This window comes from Ranitomeya imitator, chromosome 8 (genome assembly GCF_032444005.1).
Source record: "Ranitomeya imitator isolate aRanImi1 chromosome 8, aRanImi1.pri, whole genome shotgun sequence".
Lineage (NCBI taxonomy): Eukaryota > Metazoa > Chordata > Amphibia > Anura > Dendrobatidae > Ranitomeya > Ranitomeya imitator.
The window spans coordinates 187,055,144-187,083,112 of record NC_091289.1 but is presented as its reverse complement, the minus strand read 5'-3'; the positions used below and the strand labels follow the sequence as shown (position 1 = coordinate 187,083,112).

The window sequence follows — 27,969 nt, the reverse complement described above, 5'->3', positions numbered from 1 at the left end:
GGACCCCCTCCAAGAAGTCTACTCTAAAAGAGTTATCATCCGCCTTTAATTTAATAATTCTCCCCTCTATCACAGAACGTCTTCTCAGGGCCGATACAAAGCGAACACCGCTAAGATATGCAAATGTTCTGCTGACTAAGGCGCTTACTTAAATGCCAAATTAGGTCTTTTGATCTTTCGCAGCTTGACGTCCTAATATGAAATCTCAGAGCACAATAAGGATAAAGTTCTTAGGAAAACACAGAATTCTTTCAATTCTTTCATTTCTTATACTTTGCCCATAAAGTAATTTTATAGTTAATGGAATTAAAGTTTGCAGTGAGATCTTTTCTGGGGTTTTGGATCCTGTTATTGTAAAGTGTTCTTTCCAGAGGGAGGAAATGATGGTGTGTACACGGCACAAGGTGCGCAGAAGGTGGAGAGGGGCTGAGACCTGAAAGTTGCACCATGCGGCAAACCGCTAGACACCATGGATCATTGCACAGTGCCTCAAACCACTGGACGCTGAGGATCGATGCACCATGCCTCAAACCACTGGATGCTGAGGATCGTTGCACCATGCCTCAAACCACTGGACGCTGAAGATCATTGCACCATGCCTCAAACCACTAGATGCTGAGGATCGATGCACCGTGCCTCAAACCACTGGCCACTGAGGATCGTTACATCATGCCTCAAACCACTGGATGCTGAGGATCGTTGCACCATGAATTAAACCATTGAAGACCAGGGTCCATTGCACCATACATTATATCACTGGATGACGGGGTCCGTTACACCATGCCTCAAACCACTGGATGCTGAGGATTGTTGCACCGTGCATCAAACCACTGGACGCTGAGGATCATTGCACCATGCATCAAACCATTGAAGACCAGGGTCCATTGCACCATACATTATATCACTGGATGACGGGGTCCGTTACACCATGCCTCAAACCACTGGATGCTGAGGATTGTTGCACCGTGCATCAAACCACTGGACGCTGAGGATCATTGCACCATGCATCAAACCACTGGATGATGAGGATCACTGCACCGTGCATCAAACCACTGGACGCTGAGGATCATTGCACCGTGCATCAAACCACTGGACGCTGAGGATCGTTGCACCATGTATCAAACCATTGAACACCAGGGTCCATTGCACCATACATTATACCACTGGACGACCGGGTCAGTTACATCATGCCTCAAACCACTGGATGCTGAGGATGAGAGGATCGTTGCGCCATGCATCAAACCACTGGATGCTGAGGATCGTTGCACCATGCATCAAACGACTGGATGCTGAGGATGATTGCACCATGCATCAAACTACTGGACGCTGAGGATCGTTGCACCATGCATCAAACCACTGGATGCTGAGGATCATTGCACCATGCATCAAACCACTGAATACCAGGGTCCATTGCACCATACATTATAACACTGGACGACCGGGTCCGTTACACCATGCATTAAACCACTGGACACTGTGGATTGTTGCACCATACATTAAATCACTGAATGCCAGGGTCCGTTGCACCATCCATTAAACCACTGGACAACATTGATCATTGCACCGTACATTATACCACTGGGCGCCGGGGTCCGTTACACCGTATATTAAACCACTGGGTGCTGGGGTCCATTGCACCATACATTAAACCACTGGACACCATGGATCATTGCACCATGCATGAAACCACTGGACCCTGGGGACAGGATTGCCAAACCTCCAATTACAAGGGTCTAGAACATTAAGCCACTGCACACCAGCAGCATATCCATTGTTAGTGGTCACTTTGCAATTGGAAACACTAAATTCAAGTCTGAGTCTGACAGATTGCTTTTTACAATGTCACTATGTTCCTTCCCTGCCACCTTCTATTCAAAGCTCCCACTATAAATGCTCCTTCATGTTGTTGATGTATCTGCATTTAATAAAGTTGCTCCCATGTTAGGATTCAAAGGGATATAGTACTGGAGTATGTGTGTAATGATGGGATGACTGGAGGAGTCATATCTACGCTGTATAGGGATCTGTTGCACACTTTCCTATTGGGGTTTCCAATAATGGCAAGAGCTAAATGGGAAAGGGATCTGGGCCCAATGGATAACGAGACTTGGGAGTCGGTGTTGGAATGGGTCCCAAGACTGTCGCTGAGTGAACCGTATAGATTGTCACAGCTCTATGTGATACACAGAGTTTATAAGTCTCCAATGGTGCTATATAAGGCAGGATTGCGTAATGACTCTGAATGTCCGAGGTGTAGGTCTACGGATGCAGATATTTTCCATATGATGTGGACATGTCCGAGGTTGGCTGCCTTCTGGGTGGTAGTTTTGAGTCGTATGGAAGGTGCGTATGGATGCACGGTGCCAAGGGATCCAGTTGTCTGTTTGTTGGGATGCGTGGATGAGATTGGGGTGGATAAACACCTAAAGATAGCTATAGCCAGATTGCTATACATGGCTAGGAAGGTAATAGCTCGAAATTGGATTAGGGAAGAGCCGCCGTCAAGAGGAGAATTCCTCCAGTATGTGAAACAGGGCCGGACACTGGAAAAGGGGATTTATAAGAAGAGAGGGAAAACTGAAACGTTCAATAAAATGTGGTCTCCATGGATTGCTATGAGATAGTAATGTAAAGTGTGGCTTATACGATTGGTTGAGGGATTAGATACTCTATTGTCTTAAGGCCCCTTCACATTAAGCGACGCTGCAGCGATACCGACAACGATCCGGATCGCTGCAGCGTCGCTGTTTGGTCGCTGGAGAGCCGTCACACAGACCGCTCTCCAGCGACCAACGATGCCGGTAACCAGGGTAAACATCGGGTAATTAAGCGCAGGGCCGCGCTTAGTAACCCGATGTTTACCCTGGATACCATGCTAAAAGTAAAAAAAACAAACACTAGATACTTACCTACCGCTGTCTGTCCTCCAGCGCTGCGCTCTGCTTCTCTGCTCTCCTCCTGTACTGACTGTGAGCCGGAAAGCAGAGCGGTGACGTCACCGCTCTGCTTTCCGGCTGACCGACGCTCACAGCCAGTGCAGGAGGAGAGCAGAGCACAGCGCTGGAGGACAGACGGCTGTAGGTAAGTATGTAGTGTTTGTTTTTTTTTACTTTTAGGATGGTAACCAGGGTAAACATCGGGTTACTAAGCGCGGCCCTGCGCTTAGTTACCCGATGTTTACCCTGGTTACCAGTGAAGACATCGCTGGATCGGTGTCACACACGCCGATCCAGCGATGTCAGGAGGAGTCCAGCGACGAAATAAAGTTCTGGACTTTATTCAGCGACCAACGATCTCCCAGCAGGGGCCTGATAGTTGGTCGCTGTCACACAACGATTTCATTAACGATATCGTTGCTACGTCACAAATAGCAACGATATCGTTAACGATATCGTTATGTGTGAAGGTACCTTTAATGATGGAAGTAATTAACAAGATGAGCTGCTTTGTGGGGCGGGGGTGGGGGGACCTTGGGATTGAAGGGGGTTGTTTGAAGGGGGAGGGGGGGGAAAATACTCTGTATTGAAAATGTGAATGTAACATGTTAATTGTCTTGTTATTCTTAATAAAAATTTATTTGAACAAAAAAAAAGTTGCTCCCATGTTAAATTTTGAACAGTTATACGTTAAGCTGTAAATTATTCCCATAAAATCTCACCTGATCAGCACCAACTTCACTTTGCTGGGCGCAGACTTGATAACTGCTGATGCATTTTGGTGACTTTTTCCGAATAGAATCTGGTTATTTAGCTAGAAAAAAATATATAAAAATAGAAATGCATTGAGAGTTCGCTAGGTCAGGCTTCATAGTCACAGTGTATATGGCTTAATGAGCTGCAGCAGAGCATTGCTTCAGAGCCGTGCATCTCTGAGGGTCGAGTGTGGCTGACACGTTTCTTTGTACTTGAAAGATTAGGAAAACAATGGTCTTTGTCCAATGTAAAAAAAAAAAAAAAAGGGAAAACCGAAAAGAAGCACAATTTTTACCAAACCTATCAGTTACAATCAGAAAAATAACTATAGAGGGTGCAGGGGTTGCTGTCACACCCGAGTCCTGAAAATTAGGGGGCCCAAACGGTTTCTTTGGCCCATATGGAAAACTAACACTATTAAGGTCTGGTGATAGTTGGGGGCTCTGTAGAAGATTTTGCACTGGGCCCATCAATGTCAAGTTTCCAGCTGAGCACAATGTGCCACAGTAGTTCAGATTTCCATAAAAAACCTTGTGAGGGGCTCGGTCTTGATTTTTTTTTTTTTTACTATGGGGTCCTAAGGAACTGCCCTGGTAAAGCAACTTTGCTTAAAGGGAAACTTTCGGGACATTTTTGTACTGATCCTAGTACAACAATCCAAAGTTCCAGCTGAGTAATAAAGCCATGAAGCCACATGCAAATTAGCCTGGAAGTGCAATGGGGATGTGCAGATGCACTCTTTGTATGGACACGCCTTTAATGCCCTTCCAGGCTAATTTGCATGCGGCTTCAAAGCTTGATTTCTCATCGCTGGCACGTCAGATTACTACAAGACAGGTCTCATTTATATTGTTGTTCTTTGACCTATACAGCAATGCCACTAGTTATCACATAAGAAAAAACCTCCTTAGATTTCATTAAAAAAAAAAAAGTTTCATCACCAATTCTTCTAGGACTTTTGGAACCCCAAATCATGCTGCCTGTGCTTAGCGAAGAAGTGGCTGTACAAGCTGCAGGATTTTAAGGTCTCTTCTTGAGATCAGTGAAAAGAAACCTGCAAGTTTATATCCAGATGCAGAAACCTGACCAGTCCCAATAGTGAGGATTCAGTGCGCCGCAAACATCTCTCAGGTCGGAACTTCACTACAATGTATCGGTGCAGGAGACTAGGACGTCTTACTGGAGATTGTCTAGACTGGATACAATGGTAATAAATCCTCTGATATGAGACATAATAGGACTCAAGTTCTTCTTTCTCATTGACAGCAAGCGGAGATATTGAAACCAGCGCCGAATTGAAACACAAACTCTATAAGTAATTTGTATAACTGAATTATTCTAACGTTTGATACATTGTTGCAATTGCCCTGTTTTTTTTTTTGTTTCCTTGTGCCGTCATGCAATTTCTATTGAACTGAGAAGAAGTTACGCAGATCTTCGGCATATCTACCTGCCACACGGCGCCGGCTGCTCCAAGCTCCTGGGAAGTCAAACAGTCAATCTGCAGCCTAAGCCTTGAACGATGGCCAGGAGACACGCGAATGATTGACAGCTCTTCTTCCTCAGGAGCCAGCGCATGAGCTGCGGATGTCTGTTTGTATAATTGAGGGGTGACCTTTCCTGCAGTTATTTACACCCAGAGAGGACAGATTATCCCAGTGACATTCAATAAAATGCAGGTTAATGGCGAAGTGTCACTTTCTATAAGCGTTACAGAGGATTAGAGGCCAAGTAACTTCTCCAATCTATCTGTGCAGCAGAGCTGGATAGGGCACTGCATAAACTGCTGCTACACACCAGATAAGGACTAAGATACTCTGTACCCAGTGTGACACCATTAACTACATCCACCCCATAAGGCAATAGTTAATGCCTCCCAGTTCGTCCCTGCAGCCTACAAACGGACCATAAAACCTGCAACCAGTGGCTGTTGTGTAACTACAACTCCCAGTGTCTGCAGCTCAGTTTCTTCAGATAGGATGCGGAGTGTAAGCACCAAATTCAATGCGGATTTACAAAAGAGTAAAGACAGGATCTACCAGTGAGAAAAAGGATGTCTAGTGTAGCAATATGTTATATGTTCATGTGGCCTCTAGGGGTCTCACTACTTTTATGTGTGTTCTATATTCTTTGTTTGGAACTTGTTGGATGTTGTTGTACTCGGAATTCATGTAATGGAGGTTGAGACATGATGTGAATAAAGAGCCTGGAGATACTCACAGAGTGTGATTTATGACAGGATTCATCAAACAGAACATGTGGCAGCCGGGCACAGAACCTGCAAATTCTTAGAGCTTATATGAGGCTTGAACTGCACAGATCACTGCAACTGTAAGTACAGATTCCCTGACAGTACAGAAAAATGGAGACTGGTCTGAAGCCCCCTCAGAGACTGGATGTCACTTCATGTAATCTGTCCCAGACTTGGAGACATTGGAAGGAAGAGTTTACACTGTATGTGGATCTGACTGTGGGCCCCACTGATGACAAACGGAAAGTAAAGCTGTTTTATTACCTAATTGGGGAAAATGGCAGAGAATTAGCCCACACCTTGCTCCCAGACACAGACAACCTCCTCCTAGCAGACATTGTGCAGGCATTTGATAAACACTGACCCAAAGAAGAATGAGACAGTGGAAAGATATAAGTTTTTCACAAGACATCAGGAGGATGGTGAAAATGTGGACAGATATCTGACAGAGCTGAGGAGACTTGCAGAAACATGTGGCTTTGGAGAGATCAGGGACAGTCTAATCAAGGACAGAATGGTGTGTGGCATAAAGGACAGTCATCTCAAAGAAAGATTACGGAGAGAGGAAGACATGACTTTAGAGAAATTTATGCAAATCTGCAGGGCTGCTGAGCTCACAAAGCACAGCCTGAAGATGATGGCAGGCACCAGTGAGAATGATGATGACGACAAGGTACATGCAGTATCTATGAAAGGAAAGACAGGACCAGACTACCCTATAAACACTGTCCACTGCAAGTATTGTGGGAAAAGATATGAGAGAGACAAAACCAAGTGTCCAGCATATGGGGAAACCTGCAGGTCATGTGGCAAGAAGAATCATTCCTCTGCTGTCTGCAGGCAAGGAAGAGGCAAACAGTACAGACAGCTCCACCCTGTGACACCAGACACTGACAGTGCAGAGGACATTACATGGCTACAAATGCAGTCTACAACAGAGAAAGTCAATGTAGTCGGGCAGTCAGTAGTGAAGGATGCCAAGCAGCTTTATGCAACATTCTTGTTGGATGAGAAGTCCATTAGATTTCAGCTGGATTGTGCAGCAAGCTGCAATGTAATTTCATTTGATCTGCTAAACAAACAGGTTTCTATTGAGCCAACTGACAAGGTACTGCTGATGTACAACAAAAGTGTTCTGAAACCAATGGGGACATGTAAGCTAAAAATACGAAACCCATGTAACAGAAAGAGTTATAGAGTTGAATTTACCGTGTTACGGGGTGGTAACCATGTACCATTACTGGGAGTAAAAGCAGTTCAGGCAATGGACTTAATAAAAGTACAGTCTCAGAACATTATGTCTGTTGAAGTTGCCCAGGATATACAAAATCCAAAACTAAATGCAGAGCACAACTTGGACATGCAGAAAATAAAAGCAGAGTATGCTGATGTATTTGAAGGTGATGGATGCTTTGAAGGTAAATATAGGCTAGAAATTGACAACACAGTGCAGCCCACCAGACTACCTACAAGAAGAGTGCCTGTAGCTTTAATGCAACTGCTGAAAGTAGAACTGCAAGATCTACAGAGAAGAGGCATGATAGCACCAGTCCATAAGAGCACAGATTGGATCAGCAGTTTGGTCATAGTGCAGAAACCATCGGGCAAGTTAAGAATATGTATTGATCCTAAGCCACTCAACAAGGCGCTGAAACGAAATCATTACCCAATGCCAACATTAGATGATGTTCTACCAGATTTATCAAAGGCTAAAATATTTTCTGTATGTGATGTAAAAAATGGATTCTGGCATGTGGCCCTGACTGAAGATTCAAGTTTATTGACAACATTTTCTTCACCATTTGGACGCTTTAAATGGCTGAAAATGCCCATGGGACTAAAACCTGCTCCAGAGATATTCCAGCAGAAATTGATGCAGGCTTTGGAAGGACTTACTGGAGTGAAGACAATAGCGGATGATATCCTAGTAGTGGGAGAAGGTGAAAATATGGAATCTGCAATCAAGGATCACGATCAGAAGATGATACAATTTTTGGACAGATGCAGAGAAAAAAAACATAAAGCTGAATTTGGACAAATTCAAATTGAAAATGACAGAAGTGGCCTATATTGGTCATCGACTGACTTCAACTGGGGTCAAAGTGGATCCTGAAAAGGTGAGAGCAATACAAGATTTGCCTACCCCTACTGATGTTTCTGGAGTACAACGATTTTTGGGTATGGTGAATTATCTCTCAAAATTTTGCAGACATCTGTCAGACATGTGTGAGCCACTGAGACAGCTAACCCACAAAGATGTGCGCTGGGAATGGACAGAAAGCCAGGAGACTGCTTTCCGAGCAGTAAAGAATGCCATTGCAGATACAGCAACCCTAAAGTATTTCGATCCAGATCGAGAAGTGGTGGTACAATGTGATGCTTCAGAAAAAGGCCTTGGAGCCACATTAATGCAGAACAAACAGCCAATTACATTTGCAAGCAGAGCCCTTACAACAACAGAGCAGGGATATGCGCAGATTGAGAAGGAACTACTGGCTGTGGTATTTGGGATGGAGAAGTTTCACCAGTACACCTACGGTCGACGGGTAACAGTGCAGTCGGATCACAAGCCATTGGAGAGCATTACAAAGAAACCATTACTAAATGCCCCAAAGAGACTACAGCGCATGCTGCTGCGACTTCAGAAATATGATGTTGACATCGGGTACTGTCCAGGAAGAGACTTACTGATTGCAGATACGCTAAGCAGAGCTTACCTTCCTATCACAAATGATGAGGAGGAAGACATTGAAACCATCAATATGTGTAACTACCTTGCAGTGTCAAAAGAAAAGGTCAAGCAAATCCAGACTTTTACAGAGAAGGATAAAAGTCTCCAGAGTTTAAAGACTGTCATCTTGCAGGGCTGGCCAAAATACAAGCAGCATGCTCCGAGGGAAGTCTCACCATTCTTCCACATAAGAGATGAATTGTCAGTGCAGCAAGGAATCATCTTTAAAGGAGACAGGGCTGTTATACCTGAAGTTCTCAGAAGAGGCATATTGAAGACATTGCACTCTTCTCACTTAGGCATGGAAGGATGCCTACGTTGTGCACGAGAATCAGTTTATTGGCCAGGAATGAATGACCACATAAAAAATTACATAGCACAATGTGAAATATGTGCATCCTGCAATGATAAGCAACCAAAGGAGACATTGCAACCTCATGAAATTCCACATAGGCCTTGGTCAAAAATAGGAACAGACTTGTTCACATGGAATGACAAAGAATACCTGATTACAGTGGACTATTTCTCTAACTTCTGGGAGGTTGATTTGGTGCAGGACACATAAGCGAGAACAGTGATTAAAAAACTCAAGGCCCATTTTGCCAGGTATGGCATTCCAGATATCGTTTTCTCTGACAATGCGGCACAGTTTACGTCGGAAGAATTCAAAACTTTCAGTAAGAAATGGGAATTTGAACACCAGACGTCTTCTCCAAGATATCCTCAGAGTAATGGGAAAGCAGAGTCAGCAGTAAAAACGGCCAAAAGACTCATGCAGAAAGCAAACCAGGCGGGTGCTGATGTATATCTGTCTATACTAGATCATAGAAACACACCCACCCAAGGCCTAGACAGCAGTCCGGCACAGAGGCTCATGAGTAGGCGTACAAAGACACTCGTACCAACTGCGTGTCATCTGTTAGAGCCAAAGCTGCTGGGAAACATCGAAGCTAAATTACAGAAGAATCAAGTTAGGCAAGCTTTCTATTACAATAAATCTGCAAAGGATCTGCCTGAGCTCCAGAGAAATGACAACATTCGGCTGCAGCCAAGCACCACATTTGACAAACACTGGCAAAAGGCAAAGGTTGTCCAGAAACTGGGACCTCGGTCTTACGAAATTCTAACAGACGACGGAAGAAGACTAAGGAGGAATCGAAGATATTTGAGGAAAACGCAAGAAAGAGATGATTCATGGCCTTTTGAACAGTATCCAGACACCCAAGACAACGAGGCAGCAAGTACAAGTCAGGCAACAACAGTGACAGCTGACCATCAGGGTGAGGACTCTGGCCAGAGACAGACAATATCAGAAGAACTACCAGATGTACCAGATGTAGAAAGTGACACATCTTATATTACCAGAGCTGGCAGAATTAGCAAAAAGCCGGCGCACCTCAAAGATTATATCTAACTGGACGTACTAGGTTAATTTCTAACTTTAAGACACAAAAGAGAATAGTAAAACCAAAAACACTCAGTTTGAAAAAATGTTGCAGTAATCCGCAAGTGCTAGTAAAAGATGTAAAAAACAGGGTATTTGGTTGATACGTTTTTTGCAAAAAATGTATACTAAGCTGCTCTACCAATCTTCACGGTATACCCTTATCAGAGCAGTCCTAACTAATGTATGCAATCCCTATCTGATGTATTTAAAAACCTGATCATCTGTATATAACCTGTGTGAACAGGGTTCAGAGAGGAAAAAATCCATGTGTGCATACAGGGTAGAACAGCTTTTGTGCAGATAGCCCAAGAGGAGTGGTGGAACTCCCCAGTCTTGTAGACACAAGAGAACAATTATGGAAACAGGAACACATGGGCTACTTGCACAGTGAACAAGTCTGTATGATCATGTTCACACACCACCAAGAAACCTGAAGACACAAAAGAGAATAGTAAAACCAAAAACACTCAGTTTGAAAAAATGTTGCAGTAATCCGCAAGTGCTAGTAAAAGATGTAAAAAACAGGGTATTTGGTTGATACGTTTTTTGCAAAAAATGTATACTAAGCTGCTCTACCAATCTTCACGGTATACCCTTATCAGAGCAGTCCTAACTAATGTATGCAATCCCTATCTGATGTATTTAAAAACCTGATCATCTGTATATAACCTGTGTGAACAGGGTTCAGAGAGGAAAAAATCCATGTGTGCATACAGGGTAGAACAGCTTTTGTGCAGATAGCCCAAGAGGAGTGGTGGAACTCCCCAGTCTTGTAGACACAAGAGAACAATTATGGAAACAGGAACACATGGGCTACTTGCACAGTGAACAAGTCTGTATGATCATGTTCACACACCACCAAGAAACCTGAAGACACAAAAGAGAATAGTAAAACCAAAAACACTCAGTTTGAAAAAATGTTGCAGTAATCCGCAAGTGCTAGTAAAAGATGTAAAAAACAGGGTATTTGGTTGATACGTTTTTTGCAAAAAATGTATACTAAGCTGCTCTACCAATCTTCACGGTATACCCTTATCAGAGCAGTCCTAACTAATGTATGCAATCCCTATCTGATGTATTTAAAAACCTGATCATCTGTATATAACCTGTGTGAACAGGGTTCAGAGAGGAAAATGATTGGTAGAGCAGCTTAGTATACATTTTTTGCAAAAAACGTATCAACCAAATACCCTGTTTTTTACATCTTTTACTAGCACTTGCGGATTACTGCAACATTTTTTCAAACTGAGTGTTTTTGGTTTTACTATTCTCTTTTGTGTCTTCAGGTTTCTTGGTGGTGTGTGAACATGATCATACAGACTTGTTCACTGTGCAAGTAGCCCATGTGTTCCTGTTTCCATAATTGTTCTCTTGTGTCTACAAGACTGGGGAGTTCCACCACTCCTCTTGGGCTATCTGCACAAAAGCTGTTCTACCCTGTATGCACACATGGATTTTTTCCTCTCTGAACCCTGTTCACACAGGTTATATACAGATGATCAGGTTTTTAAATACATCAGATAGGGATTGCATACATTAGTTAGGACTGCTCTGATAAGGGTATACCGTGAAGATTGGTAGAGCAGCTTAGTATACATTTTTTGCAAAAAACGTATCAACCAAATACCCTGTTTTTTACATCTTTTACTAGCACTTGCGGATTACTGCAACATTTTTTCAAACTGAGTGTTTTTGGTTTTACTATTCTCTTTTGTGTCTTCAGGTTTCTTGGTGGTGTGTGAACATGATCATACAGACTTGTTCACTGTGCAAGTAGCCCATGTGTTCCTGTTTCCATAATTTCTAACTTTGTCAGAGTATACATTAGTTTAGTATCTTTTATTGTTCCTCTAGTTAAAAGAGAAAGGATGTAGCAATATGTTATATGTTCATGTGGCCTCTAGGGGTCTCACTACTTTTATGTGTGTTCTATATTCTTTGTTTGGAACTTGTTGGATGTTGTTGTACTCGGGATTCATGTAATGGAGGTTGAGACATGATGTGAATAAAGAGCCTGGAGATACTCACAGACTGTGATTTATGACAGGATTCATCAAACAGAACATCTAGTTGGTAGGTGATCCACATACTGGCACACGATAAACCTAATAATTATTAAATGGTGGTGGTGAGTGCGTAGTCAGACCAATCTTACATGGAGTCCATGGTGATAAGATCTGCCCTCCGTCCTCTTCCATATGTTGTACTGATATACAGTGTAAAAATTAGCTATGGTATTCATTACCAGTGCCATACAGAATGATTCCCGTATAATAGTGCAAACAGTGTTAAATACCATTTCCATTCTGTTGTATTTAAAACCATATATAATGCTGCAATATCATACACTGCAAAAAGAATATACTGAAGAATGCCCTAGTAACAGTGCCACCCAAAGGATAACTACAATTATACTGTGCAAAAATATAATCGCATTGATTACTCAAATAATAGCCTCAAAGTACTAAAATAGGAGAGTGCCAAATAAATTACCCAAAGTAAGCTAATAACAGTGCGTACTTACAATATCAGTTCATAGACTAAACTGCCATATGGTGCTTAACCTTCGTCCGGCTGAGTAGGTACAATTGTAACTATTCCGTTTTAAAATTGCAATAATTTTTTTTTCCGAAAAGCCGTAGAGGGCTGAAATTTCGTGACATCTCTGCAGTTTTGGTCCAGAATATATTTGCCAAATTTCAATAAAATATATATGAAGGTACAATTGTACCTCTGCAGCCTGTAAACGTTGTAAAATTATGCAGCCTGACGAAAGTTAAATAATACGACTTTAAAGTACTAGAAGACCACCATAGAGTGACCATATAGTAGTGCCATATATGAAATTAACAACAGCGCCACACTATATATAATTAACATTATATAGTGCATAGATAATGCCGCCATATAGTTCTCAAATACTACTGTAAAGTAGTAAAAAAAGACTGGACAAATAATAGCTTGATAAAGTTAACAGTACCACACAAAGCATAAGTAAATCCCATTCGACAGTGCATACATTATACTGCCATATAGTGCTCAGTACTGCTATAAAATACGTGAATAATACTACCATAGAATGCCCATATAACAGCTCTATACACAGTTAATGCGGAAAATGTAACTGTGCCCAAATAATAGCTCCATAAATAAAATTAAAGCTAACAACAGCGCCACCCATAGAATAAATAAAACTGCTACACTAAAAATATTAAGATCTGTGGTGGCCACAAGCATTGGGTGTCAGGTCCTTAATGGCGCCACCTTTGGCAGGAATAATCCTTCATATCATACAATCTCCTCCACTTCTGAATTCAGACTTTGCATTTCGTTACATGATGTAATGTTTCATTAATCTGTTTCGCTCAGTCTATGCCATCAGGCGACCTTTACATAACCGGGAAATAAGATTTACAAAACACTGTTATATGGTTGTTATAAATTCTGACATTATTTGTAATTTTTTTTTTTGTGATCATCTTGTGACCCCCATGTGTAAAGATAATGAATTTCTAAAAGGGATCGGAGAATGTTTCCATAATCCTTCTATACCAGAAAAGAACAGTACAGAGCGGTAAATCCTCCGCCGGCTGCGTATATAGAACAGTCAGAATTCTAAAGGTTTATTGCTTCCCGAGGGCCAATTATCTATGTAAAATGTCCAATCTGTATCTGACAACAACTATGAGAACTGCTGCCATTATGGAAGATCACCTTCCTTGGATACAATTGTATTATGTTACTAGAATCTCTAAACCGCAGCAGATCATAGGTTCATTAATAGGAGAAGTGACCATTAGAAGCGCCACTGCAGCGCGAAACGGCTGTCGTACATTCCACTCCTGCTCCCATCCTCCCGACACCGAGGTTTTAAAGTATTGAAATAAAGAAGCTTTTTTTAACCGGTGAGTGCCATCCGTTCCTTTCAATTTTTGTATCATTAATAGGAGAAGTTTTCTCTTAAATTCATACAGAAAATCACCACATGGTTCCGGGTTTAAGGCTTCGCTAGCAGGAGTCCCTGACTGTACCGTGTAGAATTGAGGCTGGCTGCAAACACTTACCGCAAAGCTGGAACTGATCAAGTGGAAAGAAAAATCCTTAGGGGTTGCAAAACAGGAGGAGGGGCAAATATTTTAGAGGCAACCCCAATTTTCTCCAAATCATACAAGAAGAGATCATCATGAAAAGTTGACAGCCCCAAGCACTGCTTGACCAATGCCACAGTGTGTGATACTGTCTGCTGAGCTGCTGTATTCAGACCGATCATGTGCCATACGATCTTCTCAGTGTGTTATGTGAGAGTTTCCATTGAGCTGCTGCATCTAGAGCCATCATGTGTGATACCATGTCTGCTGTAACGATGATTAGTGCTTGTTCCCTGTAGATCTAAGATTATGAGGACGATCAATCAGTGCAGTAATTATTACAAAGTTTAATAAACTTTTTACCTCCAGCAGCTCATCCCCCACCCGGATCCTCCCATCTCTTCCCGCAGGTCCATCCGGATTAATGGCCACAATGAAGATGCTCATCAGGGATCGGTCCTTATTACCAGCGAGGCTGAGGCCCAGCCCGTACTGATCCTTCTCGAGCTCGATGATGTGCAGGTCCCCGGGGAGGTCGGCATATTTCTGCCTTATTTTATCTAAGGAAAAAAAAAGGGAGAGAGATTCAACGCTATGTAAAAAAAAAAAAAAAAAAAAAAAAAAACAATTGCTTCCACTTCTTGGACCCCCAAATTAGAATGGTTGTAAATGTATGTGAACAGGAGGCACAACACAGATGGGAGAGAATAGATCTACCGAATCAGTTTGTTTGTAGTCTATGGAGACACATAAGTCAGCATAAGAGCTGTGTACTACTTATAACAACATGGGAATTTTTTAGTCAAGACAGCTTGTGAGGATGATTTATTTTTGTTTGAGAGCACTGGTGATACAGATCCAGAAGTGATAAACAAAGTTACCATTGCTGGGCATTTTCGGTTGCAATTGGGAAGGGATCAGTGGCATTGACATTTATGGGTGAGCCTTGGTAAACCCTTGGACAGCTCAAATTTGCCAGGACTGTTTCCAAATTATCTGGACAGTCCCAGGAAATTTGGACTAGTTGGCATGTATGGATAAAGTGGGATATCACCCTCATGCATGTGGCCTGTAACTTAAAGGTGGTCCTCCTCCTACATCTGATGGCAAAGGCGAAACCAGTGACTAAAATTCTACCAAGCCCCTATATCCCTCGCTGCTGCCAGTTGACTACCAGTTAAACCAAGAAATCTCATAAAAAGCTGGAGGCAGATAATGCAGAAAACACCATTGTCTGGGTGTGATGGGGACAGATCCTCCTCCCTCTCAAAGCTCAGCAACCTCTGCACATTAAAGATAATACACACAAGTCAAGCAGAAGATAAAGGAGTCATTTTTTAAATAGTTTTCTTATGTCTATTAGCCTTCTCTAAAAGCCCTTAAAAAGGAAAAAAATGCTTAAAAAAGAGGAAAAAACAAAAAGATGTTAGCCAGTAATTCACTTACTACCTCTGGCGGTTCAAGAATCTTCCGGATCGATACTTGCGACTAAGACTAGGCACTTCCACCCAAAATTGAACCTTTATCTTATCTGGGGTCTTTTCAAAAGAGGACATTGCCATGGTTACAGATGACAAAAGAGGAAAGAAAAAATACACACTGGAGATAGATAGAAGATTGGGAAACTAAATTTGTTTTCAAAGAGAAAGACACTTCCCAAACAAAAGAAATAAAAATGTCCAAGAGAAATAACCTACTGCTTGTACAAGGGTAAGTTTTGGTGCACGGACTATGACATTAGCTCTGTACTCCTTTCTAGGATGGAGCAGTATCTCACTGGCATAGCAGGGTTCAACTGGAACCAGCATGTACTCCAATGAGGCTACTAGAATAATCGTTACAGTCTCTCAACAGGGTTGACAGTAACAACAGAATGAAGGCAGAGCACTTACTGGTTGCACGACAGAAGGAAGACACAGCTTGGTCGTTACAAGACAGAATGAAAGCACAAAGTTTGATGATTACAGGACGGAATGAAGGTACAGAGCTTGGTGGTTACAAAGCAGAATGAAAGCAGAAAGCTTGTTGTTACAAGATGGAATAAAAGAACAAAGCTTGATGATTACAAGACGGGATGAAAGCACAAAGCTTGGTGGTTACAAAACGGAATTAAAGCAGAAACCTTGGTGATTACAAGACGAAATGAAAGCACAAAGCTTGGTGGTTACAAAACGGAATGAAAGCACAAAGCTTGTTGTTACTAGATGGAATGAAAGCACAGAGCTTGGTGATTACAAAATGGAATGAATGCAGAAACCTTGGTGATTACAAGACGGAATGAAAGCACAAAGCTTGGTGGTTACAAGATGGAATGAAGGTATAGAGCTTGGTGCTTACAAGATGGAATGAAGGTATAGAGCTTGGTGGTTACAAGATGGAATAAAACCACAAAGCTTGGTGGTTACAAGACGGAATGAAAGCACAAAGCTTGGTGGTTACAAGATGGAATGAAGATACAGAGCTTGGTGGTTACAAGATGGAATGAAGGCACAGAGCTTGGCTGTTACACATCAGAGATGAGAAAGAGTAACAGATACAAATTAGAAAGGAGACAAATGACAGTTACACACGGTTGAGTCACAGAGCTTAGTTGTTACAGATCAGCAGTATTAACCTATATATCCTTGAACCCACCTAAATGCATCAGTGTTGAACATGTGAGTATGTAGATTGGTTTGTGAAGGATACAACTACAAAACAATTGTTGATTGGTTCACTAGATGTACTATACTTACATTTATCATAGTAAAGGTGCATTTTCTATAACAAATAAGTATATACATATATGAAAAACAAGGAATCCTGTTTCTTCACCAACCATCCACAGTTTAAAGATACATTTATAAGAATGGGTAAGAATCGGTGCTCGTACAGAACCACTGCTTCACCTCTCTCTATGCTTGCTTACAGAGCAGACTGGACCAATGTACCCAGTAATGTAGATGTCGGCACACGAATGGTTTACTGCGAGGATGAAGTCTGCATATTCTGCTTCTTTAGCTTCACCGGGAGACTTCTTATTTATTCATCGTATCCAATTTTGCAGCTCTCAAGTCCAATTATTGGCTCCATAGGGAAAACAACTAAAAGTATATTTACACATGGCAGATGTGATCATTTGAAGGAGAACTGCTACTAAAACAGCCCAATCCCATCACAAAGAATTTTGTGAACTAAAGTAAAAAAAAATATTGTAAACATGCTCTGATTTTCATCTGTCCGGACCAAGAAATTACAAAAGATTCATTAACACGTGCAGAAATATAGTAGTTACATTCATGTACTTAGGGAGCAGTATTATAGTAGTTATATTCTTGTGCATAGGAGGCAGTATTATAGTAGTTATATTCATGTACTTAGGGAGCAGTATTATAGTAGTTATATTCTTGTGCATAGGAGGCAGTATTATAGCAGTAGGCAGTATGATTGGACTCAGCCGACATCTGTGAAGAGCCTGCAGAAGTTCCTGGGCTTTGCTAATTTTTACCGTCGCTTCATCGCTAATTTTTCTAGTGTTGCTAAACCGTTGACTGATTTGACCAAGAAAGGTGCTGATGTGGTCAATTGGTCCTCTGCGGCTGTAGAGGCTTTTCAAGAGTTGAAGCGTCGTTTTTCTTCTGCCCCTGTGTTGTGCCAGCCAGATGTTTCGCTCCCGTTTCAGGTCGAGGTTGATGTTTCTGAGATTGGAGCAGGGGCTGTTTTGTCGCAAAGAAGTTCTGATGGCTCGGTGATGAAACCATGTGCCTTCTTTTCTAGAAAGTTCTCGCCTGCTGAGCGCAATTATGATGTTGGCAATCAAGAGTTGTTGGCCATGAAGTGGGCTTTCGAGGAGTGGCGACATTGGCTTGAAGGAGCCAAGCATCGTGTGGTGGTTTTGACGGATCACAAGAATTTGACTTATCTCGAGTCTGCCAAACGGTTGAATCCTAGACAGGCTCGATGGTCGCTGTTTTTCTCCCGTTTTGACTTTGTGGTTTCGTACCTTCCGGGCTCTAAGAATGTGAAGGCTGATGCCCTGTCAAGGAGTTTTGTGCCTGACTCTCCGGGTGTTCCTGAGCCGGCGGGTATTCTCAAAGAGGGGGTAATTTTGTCTGCCATCTCCCCTGATTTGCGGCGGGTGCTGCAGAAGTTTCAGGCTGATAGACCTGACCGTTGTCCAGCGGAGAAACGGTTTGTCCCTGATAGATGGACTAGTAGAGTTATCTCTGAGGTTCATTGTTCGGTGTTGGCTGGTCATCCTGGAATCTTTGGTACCAGAGATTTGGTGGCTAGATCCTTTTGGTGGCCTTCTTTGTCACGGGATGTGCATTCTTTTGTGCAGTCCTGTGGGACTTGTGCTCGGGCTAAGCCCTGCTGTTCTCGTGCCAGTGGGTTGCTTTTGCCCTTGCCGGTCCCGAAGAGGCCCTGGACGCATATTTCCATTTATTTTATTTCAGATCTCCCTGTCTCTCAAAGGATGTCAGTCATTTGGGTGGTTTGTGATCGCTTCTCTAAGATGGTCCATTTGGTACCCTTGTCTAAATTGCCTTCCTCCTCTGATTTGGTGCCATTGTTTTTCCAGCATGTGGTTCGTTTGCATGGCATTCCGGAGAACATCGTCTCGGACAGAGGTTCCCAGTTTGTTTCGAGGTTTTGGCGGTCCTTTTGTGCTAAGATGGGCATTGATTTGTCTTTTTCTTCGGCTTTCCATCCTCAGACAAATGGCCAAACCGAACGAACTAATCAGACTTTGGAAACATATCTGAGATGCTTTGTTTCTGCTGATCAGGATGATTGGGTGTCCTTCTTGCCTTTGGCTGAGTTCGCCCTTAATAATCGGGCCAGCTCGGCTACTTTGGTTTCGCCTTTTTTCTGTAATTCTGGTTTTCATCCTCGTTTCTCTTCAGGACAGGTTGAGTCTTCGGACTGTCCTGGTGTGGATATTGTGGTGGACAGGTTGCAGCAGATTTGGACTCATGTGGTGGACAATTTGACATTGTCCCAGAAGAAGGCTCAACGTTTCGCTAACCGCCGGCGCTGTGTTGGTCCCCGACTTCGTGTTGGGGATTTGGTTTGGTTGTCGTCTTATGTTCCTATGAAGGTTTCCTCTCCTAAGTTTAAGCCTCATTTCATTAGTCCGTATAAGATTTCTGAAGTTCTCAATCCTGTGTCATTTCGTTTGGCCCTTCCAGCTTCTTTTGCCATCCATAATGTGTTCCATAGGTCGTTATTGCGGAGATACGTGGTGCCTATGGTTCCCTCCGTTGATCCTCCTGCCCCGGTGTTGGTCAAGGGGGAGTTGGAGCATGTGATGGAGAAGATTTTGGATTCTCGTATTTCGAGACAGAAACTCCAGTACCTGGTCAAGTGGAAGGGTTATGGTCAGGAAGATAATTCCTGGGTTTTTGCCTCTGATGTTCATGCTGCCGATCTGGTTCGTGCCTTTCATTTGGCTCGTCCTAATCGGCCTGGGGGCTCTGGTGAGGGTTCGGTGACCCCTCCTCAAGGGGGGGTACTGTTGTGAATTCTGTTATCGAACTCCCTCCTGTGGTCGTGAATGGTACTTCGGTGAGTTCTGTCCATGGACTCCCTCTGGTGGCTGTGAGTGGAGCTGCTGCTTCTGAGGTTCCTTCCACAGGTGACTTAGTTTATTCTTTGGCTGGCTGCTCTATTTAACTCCACTCAGATCGTTACTCCATGCCAGCTGTCAATGTTCTTGTACTGGTTCAGTTCGCTCTTGGATCTTTCTGGTGACCTGTCTACTCCAGCAGAAGCTAAGTCCCTGCTAGTTAATTATTTGTTCATTGTTTCCTTGTCCAGCTTGCTATCATGATTTTGCCTTGCTAGCTGGAAGCTCTGGGATGCAGAGTGGCACCTCCGCACCGTGAGTCGGTGCAGACGTCTTTTTGCACACTCTGCGTGGTCTTTTTGTAGTTTTTGTGCTGACCGCAAAGATACCTTTCCTATCCTCTGTCTGTTTAGTTAGTCTGGCCTCCTTTGCTGAAACCTGTTTCATTTCTGTGTTTGTGACTTTCATCTTAACTCACAGTCAATATATGTGGGGGGCTGCCTTTTCCTTTGGGGAATTTCTCTGAGGCAAGGTAGGCTTTATTTTCTATCTCTAGGGCTAGTTAGCTCTTAGGCTGTGAAGAGGCGTCTAGGCAGAGTTAGGTACGCTCCACGGCTATTTCTAGTGTGTGTGATAGGATTAGGGGTTGCGGTCAGCAGAGCTCCCACTTCCCAGAGCTTGTCCTATGTTAGTTTCACCATCAGGTCGTTCCGGGTGCTCCTAACCACCAGGTCCATAACAGTAGCGCCGATCGATCTGAGTGGAGTTAAATAGAGCAGCCAGCCAAAGAATAAACTAAGTCACCTGTGGAAGGAACCTCAGAAGCAGCAGCTCCACTCACAGCCACCAGAGGGAGTCCATGGACAGAACTCGCCAAGGTACCATTCACGACCACAGGAGGGAGTTCGATAACAGAATTCACAACAGGATGTAACTCAGGATCAGTAATGTAATGTATGTACACAGTGACTGCACCAGCAGAATAGTGAGTGCAGCTCTGGGGTATAATACAGGATGTAACTCCAGATCAGTAATGTATGTACACAGTGACTGGACCAGCAGAATAGTGAGTGCAGCTCTGGAGTATAATACAGGATGTAACTCAGGATCAGTAATGTATGTACACAGTGACTGCACCAGCAGAATAGTGAGTGCAGCTCTGGAGTATAATACAGGATGTAATTCAGGATCAGTAATGTAATGTATGTACACAGTGACTGCACCAGCAGAATAGTGAGTGCAGCTCTGGAGTATAATACAGGATGTAACTCAGGATCAGTAATGTATGTACACAGTGACTGCACCAGCAGAATAGTGAGTGCAGCTCTGGAGTATAATACAGGATGTAACTCAGGATCAGTAAAGGAGAAGTCATGTCACGTCTGATCTAATACAATCTAAGCAATAAATAGAAAGAGCTCTGTAATACAGACATCAGTCCTGCAAGTGTCAATTGTACATGAATTGATGTACACCAGAATATTACCATTCACTGACCGCAAGCAAATTTAAAAATGAAGAATTGAAGGCACAGCAATCTATTAAAAAGTTGTAGATCTGTTCATTATTTATGCAATACAGGACACTATAATTAGTGGAGAGGGATGAGACACAAGTCCACAGTGGAGCTTACTTTGTAATATCATGTTGGACTTTTAACTACATCAGTGATTTCCGTCAGCACAAACTGCTCCTTGTTTTCAAACAAATGTCATCCCCGCCCTCAGATGAGTGTGAATGGCCTCCGACCTGGCTTGTTTTGTTATAAATCCAGCAGTCACTGACTACCTGCACGGCCCGATAAGTCTGTGGAGCAACCTGGGAGCTGATGATATACTCCTCCATCACCAGGCACGGACCTACAAGGATTCAGTGACACGGTGATGTATGAAGAAAAGGTCACCACATGATGCGATTATTGCCCAGAGACTGCAGAACAAACAGCAGCAATCTGAACACAACCCCACCGGGAGGGAGAAAAAGCAACCTGACCCCTAGGCAGAGCCAAAACACAGCCCGGTCCCATCGCAGCATTGCACCCCGTGGGTGCTCTAACACAAACTGTCTTAATAGGGTTCTCCTGTTTTATACAAATATAACTTAACCCCTTAGTGACCGAGCCAAATTTTTGAAATCTGACCAGTGTTACTTTATGTGGTAATAACTCTGCAACGCTTCAACATATCCCAGTGATTTTGAAATTGTTTTTTCGTGACACATTATACTTTATGATAATGGTAAATTTTGTTCAACATTTTTTGTGTTTATTTATAAAAAAATATCAAAAATTTGAGAAAAATGTTAAAAAATTAGCAATTTTCTAAATTTGAATGATTATCCCTTTAATCCAGATAGTCATACCACAGCAAACCATTAATAAATAACATTTCCCACATGTCGGCTTTACATCAGGACCATTTGTAAAATGTTATTTTATTTTGTTAGCATTTTAGGAGGTTTAAAAATGTAGCAGCAATTTTTCATTTTTTCAAAGAAATTTACAAAATTTATTTTTTTAGGGACTTATCCATGTTTGAAGTGACTTTAGGGGTCCCATATATTGGGAAACCCACAAACGTGATACCATTTTAAAAACAGCACCCCCTGACATATCAAAAACTGCGGTCAGGTAGTTTATTAACCCTTCAGGTGCTTTACAGGAATTAATGCAAAGTGGTATGACAGAAATGAAAATGTGTATTTTTACCACCTAAATGTCTCTAACTTCTAAACAGGTTACTACAGCTGTCAGACTCTAAGGCCGCTATTTGGTCATGAATTGCCATCGCAAACATCAGGACAACAAAATCATGATATGAGGGTACCAATTGTGACAACGAAGAAGCCCCCACACTCTGTTAACCATTTATAATGATGTAGTCACTATTGACAGCAGCATCTAAGGGGTTAAACAGATTTAGATGGTGCAAATACTGATCGTGGCTGGTGCAGCAAGTTGTCAGCTATAGTGGACAGCCGACAGATGCGGGATTGTCATCTGTATGGGGAGGCTATTCTCTTATATCTCAGGTCAGTTAAAAGACGTATTGGCGGTCATTAAGGGGTTAAAGGTGATGTCTGTGCTTATAATAACATGGCAGCTTTATACCAAAAATAACACCACTCTGCGATACAGGATGTGACTGGTAATGCAGCTGAGCTCAACTGAACTGCAATACTACACATAACCTAAGGAGAAGTGTGGCGCTAGCTTTGAAAAAAAAGAAATCATGCTTTCTAATCCAAGACAATCCCATTAAATAGTTGCATAAATAAAATAAAAACCTGCATCTTTCTGGTTTACTTTAGCTCCTTATTTTCAGAATATTTGCTAGTTGTCAATGAATAAAAACTCTTTATTTCTCACCTATGGAATTGTAAAGCTGCTACAGAGAGTGCAGCCTGACACAGCAATCTAGTAACACAGAGACATGGGGCAGTGATCATCCCTATACATGCAGATTAGCCACTCAGGATGAAGGAACAGTTGGGTGTGAACCCTGACAAACATCCTATAATCTCCAGCAGGAGCCTTAAAAACCTGCGCCGACTGTCGCTGCAGAACTGCATTCAATTATATCCGAGCTGAACGGCAGAGACAGGCAATAATGTGACAAGCTCTGGATGGTGCAGCAGAGCCGCACTGGTGACAACGGCTAAGGGAAAGGTTAATAGTAACCTAACACAAATAATTGAACCAGAATAGGGGTAACCAAGGGCAGATAGTGTCTATAAACTAGCATCTGGGAGGTTTGTAGCAGATAGTAAATAACAAGAATAATATATATATACACAGAAATTCCCAGTAGACCTAACTCTCCCCAAATGGATTCAGACAGTTATCATAAACATATACAGAACGGGAGAAAAAGGAAATAAATCCAGAGCGATAACTTTATGTCTTAATTAAAATTGCTTTATTGTCAAGTGTAGGGCAAGGGGACAGTGATGACAACAGAGCCATCCAACATTATTAAAAACAAATAGTGCGTGCAAGGCACCAGGACACTTACTGCTGATCTATAGTAACAATTAAGTATATCATACTAGTGCAACTAAATAGGATCGTCTAATCCAATATGGGGCAAAACACAATGTCATACAAGACTGAAATGCTCACCAGTCACAATATAATAGACCATAGTCTTAATCACATCGTACAACATCACAGTACTATCATAAGCTTATATAGAGCGATACTAAATGAAGATAAATTTAAATACATCACCCCTAAGTGAGATCGATCCGGGATCAGTGCAGTGCCCTGGTGTCCGCCCCTGGGCGGACACCAGGGCACTGCACTGATCCCGGATCGATCTCACTTAGGGGTGATGTATTTAAATTTATCTTCATTTAGTATCGCTCTATATAAGCTTATGATAGTACTGTGATGTTGTACGATGTGATTAAGACTATGGTCTATTATATTGTGACTGGTGAGCATTTCAGTCTTGTATGACATTGTGTTTTGCCCCATATTGGATTAGACGATCCTATTTAGTTGCACTAGTATGATATACTTAATTGTTACTATAGATCAGCAGTAAGTGTCCTGGTGCCTTGCACGCACTATTTGTTTTTAATAATGTTGGATGGCTCTGTTGTCATCACTGTCCCCTTGCCCTACACTTGACAATAAAGCAATTTTAATTAAGACATAAAGTTATCGCTCTGGATTTATTTCCTTTTTCTCCCGTTCTAACACAAATAATGCAGAATCCACAGCAGGACAGGGCAAGCCAGAAAAGCCAAGACATCACCGAAAAATAACATCACAAGTACAGAGAACAAAGAAGCGGAATATCGACTAACATCACATGGGGACTCAAAACCCAAAATGCTGCACTGTGCAAGTCAGGAAAAATGGACGAAGTAGCATTAACATATCATGGGCTCATTCTCAGTACCATCCTGTATTATACCCCAGAGCTGTACTCACTATTCTGCTGGTGCAGTCACTGTGTACATACATTACATTACTGATCCTGAGTTACATCCCGTATTATACCCCAGAGCTGCACTCACTATTCTGCTGGTGCGTCACTGTGTACATACATTAAATATCCTATACTGATCCAGAGATACTAATCTGTGCTGTAGTATATCTCAGGATCATTATAGGATAATTAATGTATGTACACAGTGACTGCACCAGCACAATAGTGAGTGCAGCTCTGGGGTATAATACAGGATGTAACTCAGGATCAGTAATGTAATGTATGTACACAGCGACTGCACCAGCAGAATAGTGAGTGCAGCTCTGGGGTATAATACAGGATGTAACTCAGGATCAGTAATGTAATGTATGTACACAGTGACTCCACCAGCAGAATAGTGAGTGCGGCTCTGGGGTATAATACAGGATGTAACTCAGGATCAGTAATGTAATGTATGTACACAGTGACTGCACCAGCAGAATAGCGAGTACAGCTCTGGAATATAATACAGGATGTAACTCCGGATCAGTAATGTAATGTATGTACACAGTGACTGCACCAGCAGAATAGTGAGTGCAGCTCTGGAGTATAATACAGGATGTAACTCAGGATCAGTAATGTATGTACACAGTGACTGCACCAGCAGAATAGTGAGTGCAGCTCTGGAGTATAATACAGGATGTAACTCCGGATCAGTAATGTAATGTATGTACACAATGACATTATTATTGATGATGTTGGAAACATCTGTAGGAGCCGCCACAAACAGATACAATGATAGACCACCCATCTATCCCTCCGATACGTGGACTAATGCAGATGGGTCATACTAACAATAACTATCCCAGCCAATAAACAAATCGTGGGTGTGGAGATGATGGGAAACTTCCGTGTCCTGCAGTTAATTCAGCACAGAGCGGAGTCCTATTAAATTTCTGAGAGTGGAGCACAAGGTGACAAATCTGCTCCATCCACCTGTGATATAAATGGTTGATGGGACGAGCCACCTCGAGGATATAATCAGTGCTCAAAGTCACCAAGTTCAGAAGAGGGCAAAGGGGACAGAAGTCTTCAAACTGCTAAATCCATTGAAGGTCAATACATATACAGTAAATCTATTTCTGAAGGAACTATTGACATGAAATTCTCATCAGATGTTGGTAATAACCCATCCAATCCACACAGGCAAATAAATCACACCATAGATGTCCATAAATTATGTGTAATAATGAGAAATAATGACACAGGGGAAATGTATTGAACACATGAAGAAAGAGAGGTGCAAAAAGCCATGGAAAGTCCTGACAGCAGTTGAAATCTATCAGTAATTAGAAAGCAATCCTGCCACTTAGTGATAAATAATATCAGCTAGTTCAACTGATGGCTGATAAAAAGGTGTGTCATTACCAAGGTGCCACAGAAGAAACATCTCATGATGGGTAAAATCAGTGAGCTGTCTAAAGACCGTTACAACCTTATTGTTGCAAAACATACTGATGGCATTGGTTACAGAGGAATTTCTAAGGTATTGAAGGCTCCAGTGAGCACTGTTGGGATCAAAAGTGAAAACAACATCATTTCACAATAAACCAGACATGACGTGGTGCACTCCACAAGATTTCAGACAGAGGAGAGAAAGAATTATCAGAAGAGTTAAAAATGAAGCGAGGGTGGACATTTCAGCACAACAATGATCCCAAACACACGGCCAAGGACACTCAAAATCGGTTTCAGGGAAAGAAAATGAAGTTACTACCATGGCCGGGCCGATCACCGGCTCTAAATCATATCGAAAATATATGGAAGGAACAAAAGTTCAGAGTTCATAGAAGGAGCATACAAGACCTTCAGGATGTGGGGTGTTTGTGTGGAAGAATGGGCCAAAATCACATCTAAGCAATGCCTGCAACTAGTTTCTCCAAACAGAAGGCGTCTTAAAGCTTCATTAAAAATAAAGTTTTTTTTTTACAAAGTTCTAAATAAGTTTCAGTAAGCGAATTCAATACTTTTTCCTTGTGTCATTTCTAATTATTACAAATAATTTATGGACATCTATGAGAATTTATTTGCCTGTGTGGATTGGATGGGTTGTTACCGACATCTGGTGAGAATTTCATGTCACTAGTTCCTTTAGAAATAGATTTACTTACATAATTGGTGAAATGTTTAATACTTATTTCACCTGCTGTGTATAACCTAAAAGCTCCAGAAGCCTACGCATTTCTTTAAAGTAAGAGACTTTTGGCTTTTTAATTAGAAACCAAATTTTTACTTAATCCTCCCACACCCCTGCCGTGCCGTCCTCCTGTCTCCGTGCATTGTCCTCCGACCCTCTAACGCTTCTTAAAATTAAAATTATGATTAGTTATAAACTCTTCTTAGCAGGGGAGCTGCGTACATCATTGTGACCCCCACCACCGATCTCCCTCATTCATCAGTGCCAGATCCACGATTACAGGACAGATGAAAGAAGCCACTACAGGTGCAGATGTAGCAGAGTCGAGTTTGTCATTGAACTCTTTTGAAAATGGAGATGTAGCAAAGCTAATTTTGCCAATTAGAAATTAATGTTATTAATTAATTTAGACATTCACCTTGGACACATGTATAGCAGAGCTGAAGGTCAAGTTTAAGTCAATTAGGTCAGGTTTAATTTTTTTTTCACACTTTTTCCAAAATTTCTGCTAAAAGATGCAGTTTGGCTTTGTTTTCAGAAGAAAATGCATCAAAATAAAATTCATACGACTGCTACACGCAAACAAACCCTTCGACTCTTTAGGGATGGGCTGCGTTGTTTGTGGGCAGTCCTATGTAACAACAGAACGTTTGATCTCCATTACCATAATAAATTGTGCCAAATCGCACACTCCACTCAGCTACAAAAAAAACAAAACAAAAAAAAAAAAAGTTTGTTAAGTGGCACAATACATGGTCATGCCATAATAAGAGGTAGCAGTTATGGTTTTACAAGGAGGTAAATTGCAAACTCAGCTCAACTACATCTGCCCGTCTCATTTTTCTACAACTCGACTTGTAATCCTATGTAAAATCAAAGAATGATAGAAAAATTTAAGTTGTCATGTGACGACAATAGACACTGTTGAAACTGCTACATTTATAGTTCTAAGTCGACATAGGACTGGAAGCATAGTTATAGCAGAGAGGTATGTGTTATCTGACACTATCAGGACACGGTCCAATAAATACCGTAATACTATATCGGACAGCAGGTGAAAATGACAATGACAAACTCAACTCTGTGCCATCCATGAAGA

The 27,969-nt window shown here is 42.0% G+C and overlaps 1 protein-coding gene across 4 annotated transcripts in view; it reads right to left on the bottom strand.

Moving 5' to 3' along the window:
• The window catches only part of PATJ (PATJ crumbs cell polarity complex component), a 240,147-nt gene that overhangs the window by 57,954 nt on the left and 154,224 nt on the right, over window positions 1-27,969 (bottom strand). For all 4 annotated transcript variants that reach the window (XM_069738164.1, XM_069738165.1, XM_069738166.1 and 1 more), the window contains 2 exons: window positions 14,573-14,769; window positions 3,659-3,750 (listed from right to left, as the gene is read on the bottom strand). In XM_069738164.1, the coding sequence (XP_069594265.1) occupies window positions 3,659-3,750; window positions 14,573-14,769 (289 nt within the window). The remainder of the gene's footprint in view (window positions 1-3,658; window positions 3,751-14,572; window positions 14,770-27,969) is intronic.